Here is a 12,388-nt window from a genome sequence, read left to right on the forward strand (position 1 = left end):
TGAAGCCAGTTCTAGTTTGAACTCGGAAGTCCTCGGGTGTTGGGTCAAGTAGTCTAACAACCGCACACTCCAGTTCCACAGTGCCGCAGGTAATCTTTCTACCATCCACAATGCCGCAAGTAATCTTTCCACCATCCATAATGCCGCAGGTAACCCTTCCACCATCCACAGTGCCGCAGGTAATCTTTCTACCATCCACAATGCCGCAAGTAATCTTTCCACCATCCATAATGCCGCAAGTAACCCTTCCACCATCCACAGTGCCGCAGGTAATCTTTCTACCATCCACAATGCCGCAAGTAATCTTTCCACCATCCATAATGCCGCAAGTAACCCTTCCACCATCCACAGTGCCGCAGGTAATCCTCCAATCATTTACAGTGCCACAGGTAATTCTCCAATCATCCACAGTGCCGCAGAAAGAGAGGGAACTATCAGGGGGAGAACACCAAGCCATTACGACTATATAGCACTTGGAAGGGATCACGTTAAGGATTTGGGAAGGGACGGATGGAAAAGAAATGGTGCCCAACACTTATGAATGGTCGGGAGATTGAAAGCCGACCTGCAGAATGTGATAGCCTCGTCCCAACCTTCCGTTCTCTACCTTTCCGCGCGTAATACACATCCCCAACTAACTATCCTGTCCTCCCTTCCGCAGTTCCGGAAGTGGAAGTGAGTGGCGCAGCGGACAAGTACGTGAGGAGTGGATCGACCGCTCGGCTCGAGTGCAAAGTGAGCTCAACAGTTCAGCTTCCCGATTACATCTTTTGGTACCACTCTGGGAAGCGGCTGCTGGAGTACGACAACCCCAGAGTGAAGTTTAGAGTGTCGAGGCGGGGCGGCCAGGGCAGTGAGATGAGTGTTACATCTACTCTGGTGATCTCCAGCGCCAGTCCCTCAGACGCCGGCAACTATACCTGCCTTCCCTCTAATCTTCACCCTGCCACCACGCTCCTCCATGTCCTCAATGGTATGTGGCATGGTTGTTGTGATTGTGGTTATAGATTCCGCTACTCGGAACAGTTAGTTCCAAGTAGAACTGGTTAGAAATACTAAAAAAGAGACAAGGAAAGCAAAAAGAAACTATGAAGTTCGCATAGCTGAGCAAGCGAAGACAAATCCTAAAGGGTTTTTCCAGTTATACCAGACAAAGATTAAGGAAAGGATAGGTCCATTAAAAAGTGAGACAGGTCAAATAACATATAGTGATGAAGAGATGAGTAGTATTTTTAATAAATATTTTTCATCTGTTTTTACTAAAAAGGAACTTAACAATATGCCTTCAGCCGAACAAGTCTATGTGGGTGGGGACGAGGACAGGTTGACTAATTTAGCAGTTACCAGGGAGGATGTAATTAAACAAATAGTAAAACTCAAACCAAACAAATCCCCAGGGCCGGATGAAGTGTTTGCCAGGGTGCTTAAAGAATGCAAAGAGGAGCTTTGCGACCCACTGTCTACCATATTTAATAAATCAATAGAGTCAAGCAGAGTGCCAGAGTTATGGAAGGTTGCTAATGTGATACCAGTATTTAAGAAAGGAGATAGATCACTTGCGTCAAACTATCGGCCAATTAGCCTAACGTCTATTGTGGGAAAGTTACTCGAATTGATAATTGCAAATATAATTTGTCTTCATCTTGAAAAACATAAATTAATAAATGAATCGCAACATGGTTTTATAAATGGCCGTTCATGTTTAACAAATTTGTTATCTTTTTATTCTAGCTTAGTTGAGGCAGTTGATAGTGGTAAGGATTGTGATGTTGTGTACCTTGACTTTAGCAATGCTTTAGATACAGTGCCACATGAAAGACTGATTAAAAAGATAGAGGCTCATTGTATTGGGGGTGCTATACTAAGCTGGATTAGGGCATGGCTATACCAAAGGAAACAGAGAGTTTGTGTAAATGGAGTCAAGTCAGAGTAGGAAAATGTTGTAAGTGGAATGCCTCAAGGATCTGTCCTGAAACCTCTGTTGTTTATGATATATATAAATGATTTAGATTCAGGTTTGAGTAGCAACATCTGCAAATTTGCAGATGATACAAAAATCGGTAGGGAAATTAATACGGAAGAAGACTCACTATCACTTCAAGTAGATCTAAATAGTGTCTTGAAATGGTCAAAGGATTGGCAGATGCAGTTTAATGCTGATAAATGTAAAGTTTTGAGGCTAGGTAATGATGATAGAGTTACAAAATACGAGCTAAATGGTGTTGAGATTGCGAAGTCGGATTGCGAAAGGGATCTGAGAGTTATGATTAGTAAGAATTTAAAATTTACTGATTAAAAAAATAGCGGCTCATGGTATTGGAGGTGCTATATTAAGTTGGATTAGGGCATGGCTATTCCAAAGGAAACAGACAGTTAGTATAAATGGGGTTAAGTCACAGTGGGAATATGTTGCAAATGGAATGCCTCAGGGCTCTGTCCTGGGACCTCTGTTGTTTATAATACATAAGAACATATGAACAGAGGTAACTGCAGAAGGCCTGTTGGCCAATACGAGGACGCTCCTATCTATAACCACCCAGATACTTGTCCAACCCGCTCTTGAAACAATCTAGGGACCCCACCTCCACCACGTTACGTGGTAATTGGTTCCACAAATCAACAACCCTTTTGCCGAACCAGTATTTACCCAAGTCTTTCCTAAATCTAAACTTATCCAATTTATACTCATTGTTTCGTGTTCTGTCTTGTGTTGATACTTTTAATACCCTATTAATATCTCCTTTGTTATGTCCATTCATCCATTTGCAAACCTCTATCATGTCACCCCTAACTCTTCGCCTTTCCAGTGAATGCAATTTAAGCTTTGTTAATCTTTCTTCATATGAAAGATTTCTAATTTGGGGAATTAACTTAGTCATCCTACGCTGGACACGTTCAAGTGAATTTATATCCATTCTATAGTACGGCGACCAAAACTGAACTGCATAATCTAAATGGGGCCTAACCAGAGCAAGATATAGCTGAAGAACCACACCAGGTGTCTTGTTACTAACGCTTCGATTAATAAATCCCAGTGTCCTATTTGCCTTATTACGAACATTCATGCATTGATCCTTTTGTTCTTACTTATCATAACTCCCAGATCTCTTTCGCAATTCGACTTCGCAATCTCAACACCATCTAGCTCGTACCTTGTAACTCTATCATCATTACCTAGCCTCAAAACATTACATTTGTCAGCATTAAACTGCATCTGCCAATCCTTTGACCATTTCAAAACCCTATTTAGATAAACTTGAAGTGATAGTGAGTCTTCTTCCGTGTTAATATCCCTGCCGATTTTTGTATCATCGGCAAATTTGCAAATGTTACTACTCAAACCTGAATCTAAATCATTGATATATGTTATAAACAACAGAGGTCCCAGGACAGAGCCCTGCAGCATTCCACTTACAACATTTTCCCACCCTGACTTAACCCCATTTATACTAACTATCTGTTTCCTTTGGAATAGCCATGCCCTTATCCAACTTAATATAGCACCTCCAATACCATGAGCCTCTATTTTTTTAATCAGTCTTTCATGTGGCACTGTATCAAAAGCTTTGCTAAAGTGGACATATTACGAGTGAAGTAAAAGTCGTTCAATTTGTTTATAAACTTATACGTGTAATCGGTGTACAAAGGGCTGTAACTGGTCCAAGTTTCAGAATCATACTATAAATAGAAAGGGAGAAATAAAATACACAACGTATTATGCAACGAATTTTCAACATTTTCGAAAAATTTCTAGGAACACATGTGTCAACTAAAATCAGTTCTATAACACTCAGATATCATATTAGCATATAATATAGGATTATACACAGCAGTTTTATCAAAAAAGTGTTTAGTGCAATTATACAATTATTCAAAGTTACCTTTTCAAAAATATGCAATATATGATGTTTATAAATATTTATAAAATCAATAAATGAACTTTGGACTAAAGTGTTCAGTACAATTGTAGAAACACAAACCCTACATATAAGGTGTAATTTGCATGTAAATTGATTAAAAAATGAAAGGTGTGAAACACCATGAATTTGTAAATTACCTACCTGAGAAAAATAAGATCAAAGTTTGGCCACCTGTAGCCGAGCTTGACGTTGACAAATTTCGTTCATAATTGGCACCCTTGCAGATAGGCACCGTTCAGCAAGGTGTGTAAGTTCCATGCAAATCCCCTGATAACAAACGGAAAAAAATAATTGCATATATATATATATATATATATATATATATATATATATATATATATATATATATATATATATATATATATATATATATATATATATATATATATATATATATATATATATATATATATATATATATATTATTAAATATGACCGAAAAAGTAAGATTAATAATTCTAACACGAATTTTCTCAATCTTTCGTACATTACGCTTCACTGTTGGAGGTAAATCAAAAATCACTTCTCCAAAATTCATTTTTTATTTCTAGTCTGACGCGACACGGGCGCGTTTCATAAAACTTATTACATTTTCAAAGACTTCACAAATACACAACTGATTAGAACTTGCGTTTCTCTGATTTTATATCTACATTTGAGTGAGGTGGGAAGGGTGATGGGGCATTAACACAAGACAGAACAATAGGGGATATTAATAGGGTATTAAAAGTATCAACACAAGACAGAACAGAAACAATGGGTATTGAATAGAAGTGTTTGTAGAAAGCCTATTGGTCCATATTTCTTGATGCTTCTATATTGGAGCGGAGTCTTGAGGTGGGTAGAATATAGTTGTGCAATAATTGGCTGTTGATTGCTGGTGTTGACTTCTTGATGTGTAGTGCCTCGCAAACGTCAAGCCGCCTACAATCGCTGTATCTATCGATGATTTCTGTGTTGTTTACTAGGATTTCTCTGGCGATGGTTTGGTTATGGGAAGAGATTATATGTTCCTTAATGGAGCCCTGTTGCTTATGCATCGTTAAACGCCTAGAAAGAGATGTTGTTGTCTTGCCTATATACTGGGTTTTTTGGAGCTTACAGTCCCCAAGTGGGCATTTGAAGGCATAGACGACGTTAGTCTCTTTTAAAGCGTTCTGTTTTGTGTCTGGAGAGTTTCTCATGAGTAGGCTGGCGGTTTTTCTGGTTTTATAGTAAATCGTCAGTTGTATCCTCTGATTTTTGTCTGTAGGGATAACGTTTCTATTAACAATATCTTTCAGGACCCTTTCCTCCGTTTTATGAGCTGTGGAAAAGAAGTTCCTGTAAAATAGTCTAATAGGGGGTATAGGTGTTGTGTTAGTTGTCTCTTCGGAGGTTGCATGGCTTTTCACTTTCCTTCTTATGATGTCTTCGATGAAACCATTGGAGAAGCCGTTATTGACTAGGACCTGCCTTACCCTACAGAGTTCTTCGTCGACTTGCTTCCATTCTGAGCTGTGGCTGAGAGCACGGTCGACGTATGCGTTAACAACACTCCTCTTGTACCTGTCAGGGCAGTCGCTGTTGGCATTTAGGCACATTCCTATGTTCGTTAGGAATGTGCCTAAATGCCAACAGCGACTGCCCTGACAGGTACAAGAGGAGTGTTGTTAACGCATACGTCGACCGTGCTCTCAGCCACAGCTCAGAATGGAAGCAAGTCGACGAAGAACTCTGTAGGGTAAGGCAGGTCCTAGTCAATAACGGCTTCTCCAATGGTTTCATCGAAGACATCATAAGAAGGAAAGTGAAAAGCCATGCAACCTCCGAAGAGACAACTAACACAACACCTATACCCCCTATTAGACTATTTTACAGGAACTTCTTTTCCACAGCTCATAAAACGGAGGAAAGGGTCCTGAAAGATATTGTTAATAGAAACGTTATCCCTACAGACAAAAATCAGAGGATACAACTGACGATTTACTATAAAACCAGAAAAACGGCCAGCCTACTCATGAGAAACTCTCCAGACACAAAACAGAACGCTTTAAAAGAGACTAACGTCGTCTATGCCTTCAAATGCCCACTTGGGGACTGTAAGCTCCAAAAAACCCAGTATATAGGCAAGACAACAACATCTCTTTCTAGGCGTTTAACGATGCATAAGCAACAGGGCTCCATTAAGGAACATATAATCTCTTCCCATAACCAAACCATCGCCAGAGAAATCCTAGTAAACAACACAGAAATCGATAGATACAGCGATAGCAGGCGGCTTGACGTTTGCGAGGCACTACACATCAAGAAGTCAACACCAGCAATCAACAGCCAATTATTGCACAACTATATTCTACCCACCTCAAGACTCCGCTCCAATATAGAAGCATCAAGAAATATGGACCAATAGGCTTTCTACAAACACTTCTATTCAATACCCATTGTTTCTGTTCTGTCTTGTGTTGATACTTTTAATACCCTATTAATATCCCCTATTGTTCTGTCTTGTGTTAATGCCACATCACCCTTCCCACCTCACTCAAATGTAGATATAAAATCAGAGAAACGCAAGTTCTAATCAGTTGTGTATTTGTGAAGTCTTTGAAAATGTAATAAGTTTTACGAAACGCGCCCGTGTCGCGTCAGACTAGAAATAAAAAATGAATTTTGGAGAAGTGATTTTTGATTTACCTCCAACAGTGAAGCGTAATGTACGAAAGATTGAGAAAATTCGTGTTAGAATTATTAATCTTACTTTTTCGGTCATATTTAATAATATATGTCTACAGGAAAGACTGCTACCAAAATAAACTAATATATATATATATATATATATATATATATATATATATATATATATATATATATATATATATATATATATATATATATATATATATATATATATATATATATATATATATATATATATATATATATATATATATTACAATTATTTATTACAAAATATCAAATTATAACCCTAAAACATACTAACCTATTGTAATTGGTCCGAATTGTGGGTCCTCAAGGTGGCACTGCAATGGGCACTAATAGGCACCTGTCCCATTGCCCGGATCACCTTCCTCAGGAGCCTGTCTCGGCTTGTTGGAGGGAGGGAGGTCTAGGAAGGTGTGTGAGGAGGGTTGAGGAAGGTGTGTGAGGAGGTGTCAGTGTCACCCTCACAGCTGATGCAGGGAGGCCACCACCATCTCTCTCTGGATATTACTCTTCTTCGCGCTAAAGCGGCTTTCTTTTACTGATAAAGACGGCGACCGAGTGCCAGATTTACTGCTCTTATCTTCTGAGACTTCCTCTTTATGTCTTTGTGCAGTAGACGCGACAATGCGCTATACCAGGAGCGAGAGTGGAGCGTGCGTCGACAGGAAATGTGCACTCAATAGGACACAGGAGGTGACTGAGGGCTGGTACCTCGCTCATCCCCACTAAGGATGAGAAGGTTGCCAATGACTGTATATTTGCTCTTCATACATAGAGTTATTGACGACGTTATTACGAAAAATTTGATGTTTAGAACGTATGACGCAATACCTTTGGCGCGCCACAGCCACGGGGCACCGGATTCTGCACATTTACGCATGCAAATGTGCCATAAATACATCAATTTATATTTGTTTGTTTTTTGTTTTGAGATATATACAAGAGTAGTTACATTCTTGTACAGCCACTAGTACGCGTAGCGTTTCGGGCAGGTCCCTGGCATACGATCCTCGCCACGAAGAATCGTTTTTTCATCCAAGTACACATTTTACTGTTGTGTTAAACAGAGGCTACAGTTAAGGAATTACGAACAGTAAATCCTCCCCGGCCAGGATACGAACCCATGACATAGCGCTCGCGGAACACCAGGCGAGTGTTTTACCGCTACACCACGGAGACTGTTATCGTAAAATATCGTTCTCGTTCATATCGTAAAATAATTCTGATTGCGCCAGAGTGTTGCCAGAACTACATAGTATTTTGATAAATATTTCAAAATATTACGATTTTTCCCGAATTTTTTCGTGTTATATGTCCCCTAAATAAAGTCAAGGTACACAACATCACAATCCTTACATGATATTTGTCCATTTCTTCTTGAGCTTCTTCAGCCTCATTTATCCAGTTTCATCTCCCAGGAGCAAGAACGTCCTCTATAGACAACAATAATCTACTGACACAGTCTCTGAGCACATCAGGATATAATTATAAATCTTGTTTTTTCTTTGTTTTCGACACATTTTGTGTGAATATACATATACATTCACAACAAATACACCAGAATTATGCATATGTATTCCATTCTTTGCATTGTTTAGCTTGATAACCATCATTTGTGTGTTCAAGCACCGCCCTTCATCTCTACCTTCTGATGTAAATGAGATGAGCATGAAGAAATCTAAAGGATCGGTGATTGGGATTTGATCCCTCCTCGAACCCTACACACGAACCGTTTGTAGATGAGTATCACAATTGCCAAAGGAGCTAAACAGGAGCTGCTTCGTATGGGCCAATAGGCCTTCAGCATTTACCTTTATTCTTATGTTCTTAAGTATGTGTGATTTCCTGCCGTGTAATTTTAAGTCTAAGTTTGACTGAATGGTAGAGCGACGGTCTCGCTTCATGCAGGTCGGCGTTCAATCCCCGACCGTCCAAATGGTTGGGCACCATTCCTTTCCCCCGTCCCATCCCTAATCCTTATCCTGACCCCTTCTAAGTGTTATATAGTCGTAATAATAATGACGACGACTTCTCCTTATAGTTCCCTTCCACATTCTCTTTACTTGAATGTTATTTACAAATATATTTATTATTATAAAATATTTTCCACACCTTTGATAACTTTTTATTTAGTTCACTCATGTTTTTATACATAATTTTATCCAAATTATTTAAAAAATATTTATATGTTCGTTGTTGAATACAAGACTGATGTATTTGATTACTCTTCTGGTAAAAATTCTGTTAAATTCAGAACTCTGTTTTTATTTCAAAATATAGTCACACAAATGGGATAATAAAGTTTTCCCTGATGGTACAAATACCAAGCTCGATAAAAATATTGAACAAGTCCTTCAATCTCCACACAAATCGGACATCACATCAATTAGTGCTTTATCTTGCTTCACTTTCTCTCTCTTGCCCCTACGTCTATTTTCTTGCTTAACCCACAACGATATCTTTCTCCCTTTAAGGTGACCCATGGCTGCTTGCACCTTTTCCACAAACTTATCTTTTCCTGAAATATACCGAGATGGCAGTCTTACTGTTAGTTTGATTCAGTGTTCTCTTTTGATGGTGTTTTCCACCGATATACTGTTTAAATTCTAAGTTGTATTTTGGATCTTGAGTCAAATTTACGTAAATACACACAGCACATAATCAGGAAATAAGTGTATGCACATAATTCGAGTCTCCAGTAAAATAAATGATAACCTGGCTGGCTGGGAGAAACACACCACACTCCATGGCCCACGGCACTAAGTCTCTGACAGCCAATTTACCAATGTGTATATATAAATAAATATTTCCAAAAACTCTTGACCCCTGAATGAGACACAAACACAAACACACACACACACACCCTTCGTGACGCGAAAGGAACAGAAGGAGGAACACAAGGTACCTTCTGGAAGGGGAAATCCTGCAAGAGTCAAATAGAGAGAAAGAAGTTGTGGGTTGATATCACATCGAACCTGTCCCCAGAGGCCCACATCAAAAGTATATCATCAGCGGCATATGCTAGGTTGGCCAACATAAGAACTGTCTTTAGAAACTTTTGTAACTAATCGTTCAGGACCCTGTATACCAATTATGTCAGACCAATCCTGGAATATGCAGCTCCAGCCAGGAGTTCATACTTAGTTAAACGCAAGACAAAGTTAGAGAAGATTCTGCGGTATGCCAACAGACTCATCTCGGAACTGAGAGGAATGAGCTACGAGGAAAGGCTAAAGGACCTGAACCTCACGTCCCTGGAAAACAGAAGAGTAAGGTTAGACATGATAACTACCTACAAAATTATCAGGGGAAGTGACAGGGGTTATCTTGAGATATCTTGAGATGATTTCGGGGCTTTAGTGTCCCTGCGGCCCGGTCCTCACCCAGGCCTCCACCCCTAGGAAGCAGCCCGTGACAGCTGACTAACACCCAGGTACCTATTTTACTGCTAGGTAACAGGGGCATAGGGTGAAAGAAACTCTGCCCATTGTTTCTTGCCGGCGCCTGGGATCGAACCCAGGACCACAGGATCACAAGTCCAGCGTGCTGTCCGCTCGGCCGACCGGCCCCTCCAACAAACAAAGACAAACTCATAAGCACGGGTGGAACACGAACAAGGGAACACAGGTGAAAACTTAGTACCCAGATGAGCCACAGAGACGTTAGAAAGAGTTTTTTCAGTGTCAGAGTAGTTAAGAAATAGAATGCACTAGGAAGTCATGTGGTGGAGGCTGACTCCATACACACTTTCAAACATAAGTATGATAGAGCCCAGTAGGCTCAAGAATCTGTACACCAGTTGATTGACGGTTGAGAATCGGGACAAAAGAAACAAAGTTCATCCCCCGCAAACACAACTAAGTGAGTACACGTATTCCTAGTAATATGTTAAAAAAAACTGCAGGTGAGGATCACAACGTCAATCTTTACGCCTATAATAAATCCTTAAGGGAGCAGGTTTTGTTTGAGATTAATCAGGAGTCATGTGTACCACCGTGACGCTTGGGACTGTAATCTTCCCTGATTTGATTGGACTTTGTCGTCTGTAAACATTAATTGGTGGATCATTAATTGTTTATCCTTGTGTGAAAACATGAAACTATTTTCAAAATGAATTCCTTTTTTTTAAGTGGTGCTGAAGACCGTCTGAGCCGTGAATGACAGGTCATGTTTACACACACAAATTTTCACTCGTATATCTCTTTATTTAATTAATTTTTAAGGTATCGAGTGATACTAAATGAATTCGAGTGATACTATTTAGGAATTTCTTCCGCATGTCAATGAGATGTTCTCTTGTGAAGCGACACAATCAATCATAAATGGTCATCGTACTTCCCTAAATAGTTGTTCGAAGATTAATTAGGCATCACCGTCAAAACGTTTTGGCAACGTAATACATTTTGTTAACACATGTAATTTTTGTTAACATTGTTAACTTTGTAATTTTTGTTAACATTGTCATTTATTCATACATTTTTGTTTACATTGTAATTTTTTCATCATGTTTGTTAACATTATATTTTTTCTCAAGTAAAAAAAAAAATATTGTTTCTCATAGAAAAACTAATAAAAAACATAAATTTCAGAAAATATCAAAATTTAGCTAAATTGAAATTATGCATAATATAATAGTCAAACGATATATTAAATATATTTCCCTTTCTAATTTTTTTCAAATACTCCACATATTTTTTGTTATTATAGATCTTGTTAGAAAGAAGAAGTCTTTTTTTCTCATATTTTTAGATTGTTTGCAAACAGGAGTAATTGTTGGCGTGAGATGGTTGCACACTGCACAGGGTGTTGCAGAGATCTTGCAGCCATTGAAGATTAATTAACATTGTGGTACACAATATGAAGCTTCGTATGTAAAAACCATGTTACCACGCATGCATATCTGTTTATTATATTTCAAATACATTTTCTATCTTTCTCAATCGCAAACAACAACAAAATTATATATAATTTATACTTGCCTAGGTTATTTAATAAATAAATAAGCACATGATTGTTGGGTATATATATTTGTTTGCCAAAAGCACTTTGCGTATTAGTGGCTTTAGACATAGTATATACTAGCTCTATCTAGAAATCCAACATTGTTTTTGTAACTCATTTTGTATGTATGTACTTTTACTTAAATAAATTATTATAATTATTATTATTATTATTATTTTTATTATTATTATTATTATTATTATTAACACACACAAATCACGCTAACATGATATATAACGGTACTATGAATGCACTTGGCAATGCTGATGTGGAAGGTTCGTGCCCACCTCACAGCCCAAGTATTTTCCTCATTTATTATTTTTATTATGTTATTTATTCATTTATATTTCAGCAGATGAGCACCCGGCAGCGATGCACACGGGAGGAGCGACGACAACAGAGCCTCCCCCTGCCTGGGGAGTACTCCTAGCGGTGGTACTCAGTATAGTGATGGTCCACGTCAACCCCCTCACATCCCACGCCTGTGATGGCGCACCTTTCCACATTCCTAACGACGTAGGCGACGACGAGGTACATCGCCCCAGCATAAGGACTAGAAGCAGGAGCGACTCGGCCTCTGGACTCATAGCAAGAGTCTGTCAGGTCTCTCTGCCTCATCGCTATCCTTGTGAGAGTCGGGACCGACCGCCCTCCTCCAGGAGACAACCAGTTTTGGTCCCCTGGCGGCGGAGAGCAGCAGGTTCTGAAGGCAGAACTGATAGGCAGAGTCATCCTATCTTCCTCAATTCTTCACACTACATTCA

At 39.0% G+C, this 12,388-nt stretch overlaps 1 protein-coding gene and 1 long non-coding RNA gene across 3 annotated transcripts in view; one reads left to right on the top strand and one right to left on the bottom strand.

Annotated features, from left to right (window-relative positions):
• The window catches only part of LOC138364592 (uncharacterized), a 45,832-nt gene extending 38,531 nt beyond the window's left edge, over nt 1–7,301 (bottom strand). Inside the window, exons 1-2 of the long non-coding RNA XR_011228461.1 lie at nt 6,901–7,301; nt 4,062–4,187 (exon numbers count right to left, since the gene is read on the bottom strand). This is a non-coding gene — a long non-coding RNA (uncharacterized lncRNA). The remainder of the gene's footprint in view (nt 1–4,061; nt 4,188–6,900) is intronic.
• Nucleotides 1–12,388, top strand: part of LOC123753101 (matrix-remodeling-associated protein 5-like) — a 41,743-nt gene that overhangs the window by 27,380 nt on the left and 1,975 nt on the right. Inside the window, exons 4-5 of one of the 2 annotated variants that reach the window (XM_069324414.1) lie at nt 662–973; nt 11,977–12,388. The exon at nt 11,977–12,388 is cut by the window's right edge and continues 1,975 nt beyond it. In XM_069324414.1, the coding sequence (XP_069180515.1) occupies nt 662–973; nt 11,977–12,388 (724 nt within the window). The remainder of the gene's footprint in view (nt 1–661; nt 974–11,976) is intronic. The other variant, XM_069324416.1, reaches the window with a different exon arrangement.

The sequence above is a fragment of the Procambarus clarkii genome, chromosome 14, assembly GCF_040958095.1.
Source record: "Procambarus clarkii isolate CNS0578487 chromosome 14, FALCON_Pclarkii_2.0, whole genome shotgun sequence".
Taxonomy (NCBI): domain Eukaryota; kingdom Metazoa; phylum Arthropoda; class Malacostraca; order Decapoda; family Cambaridae; genus Procambarus; species Procambarus clarkii.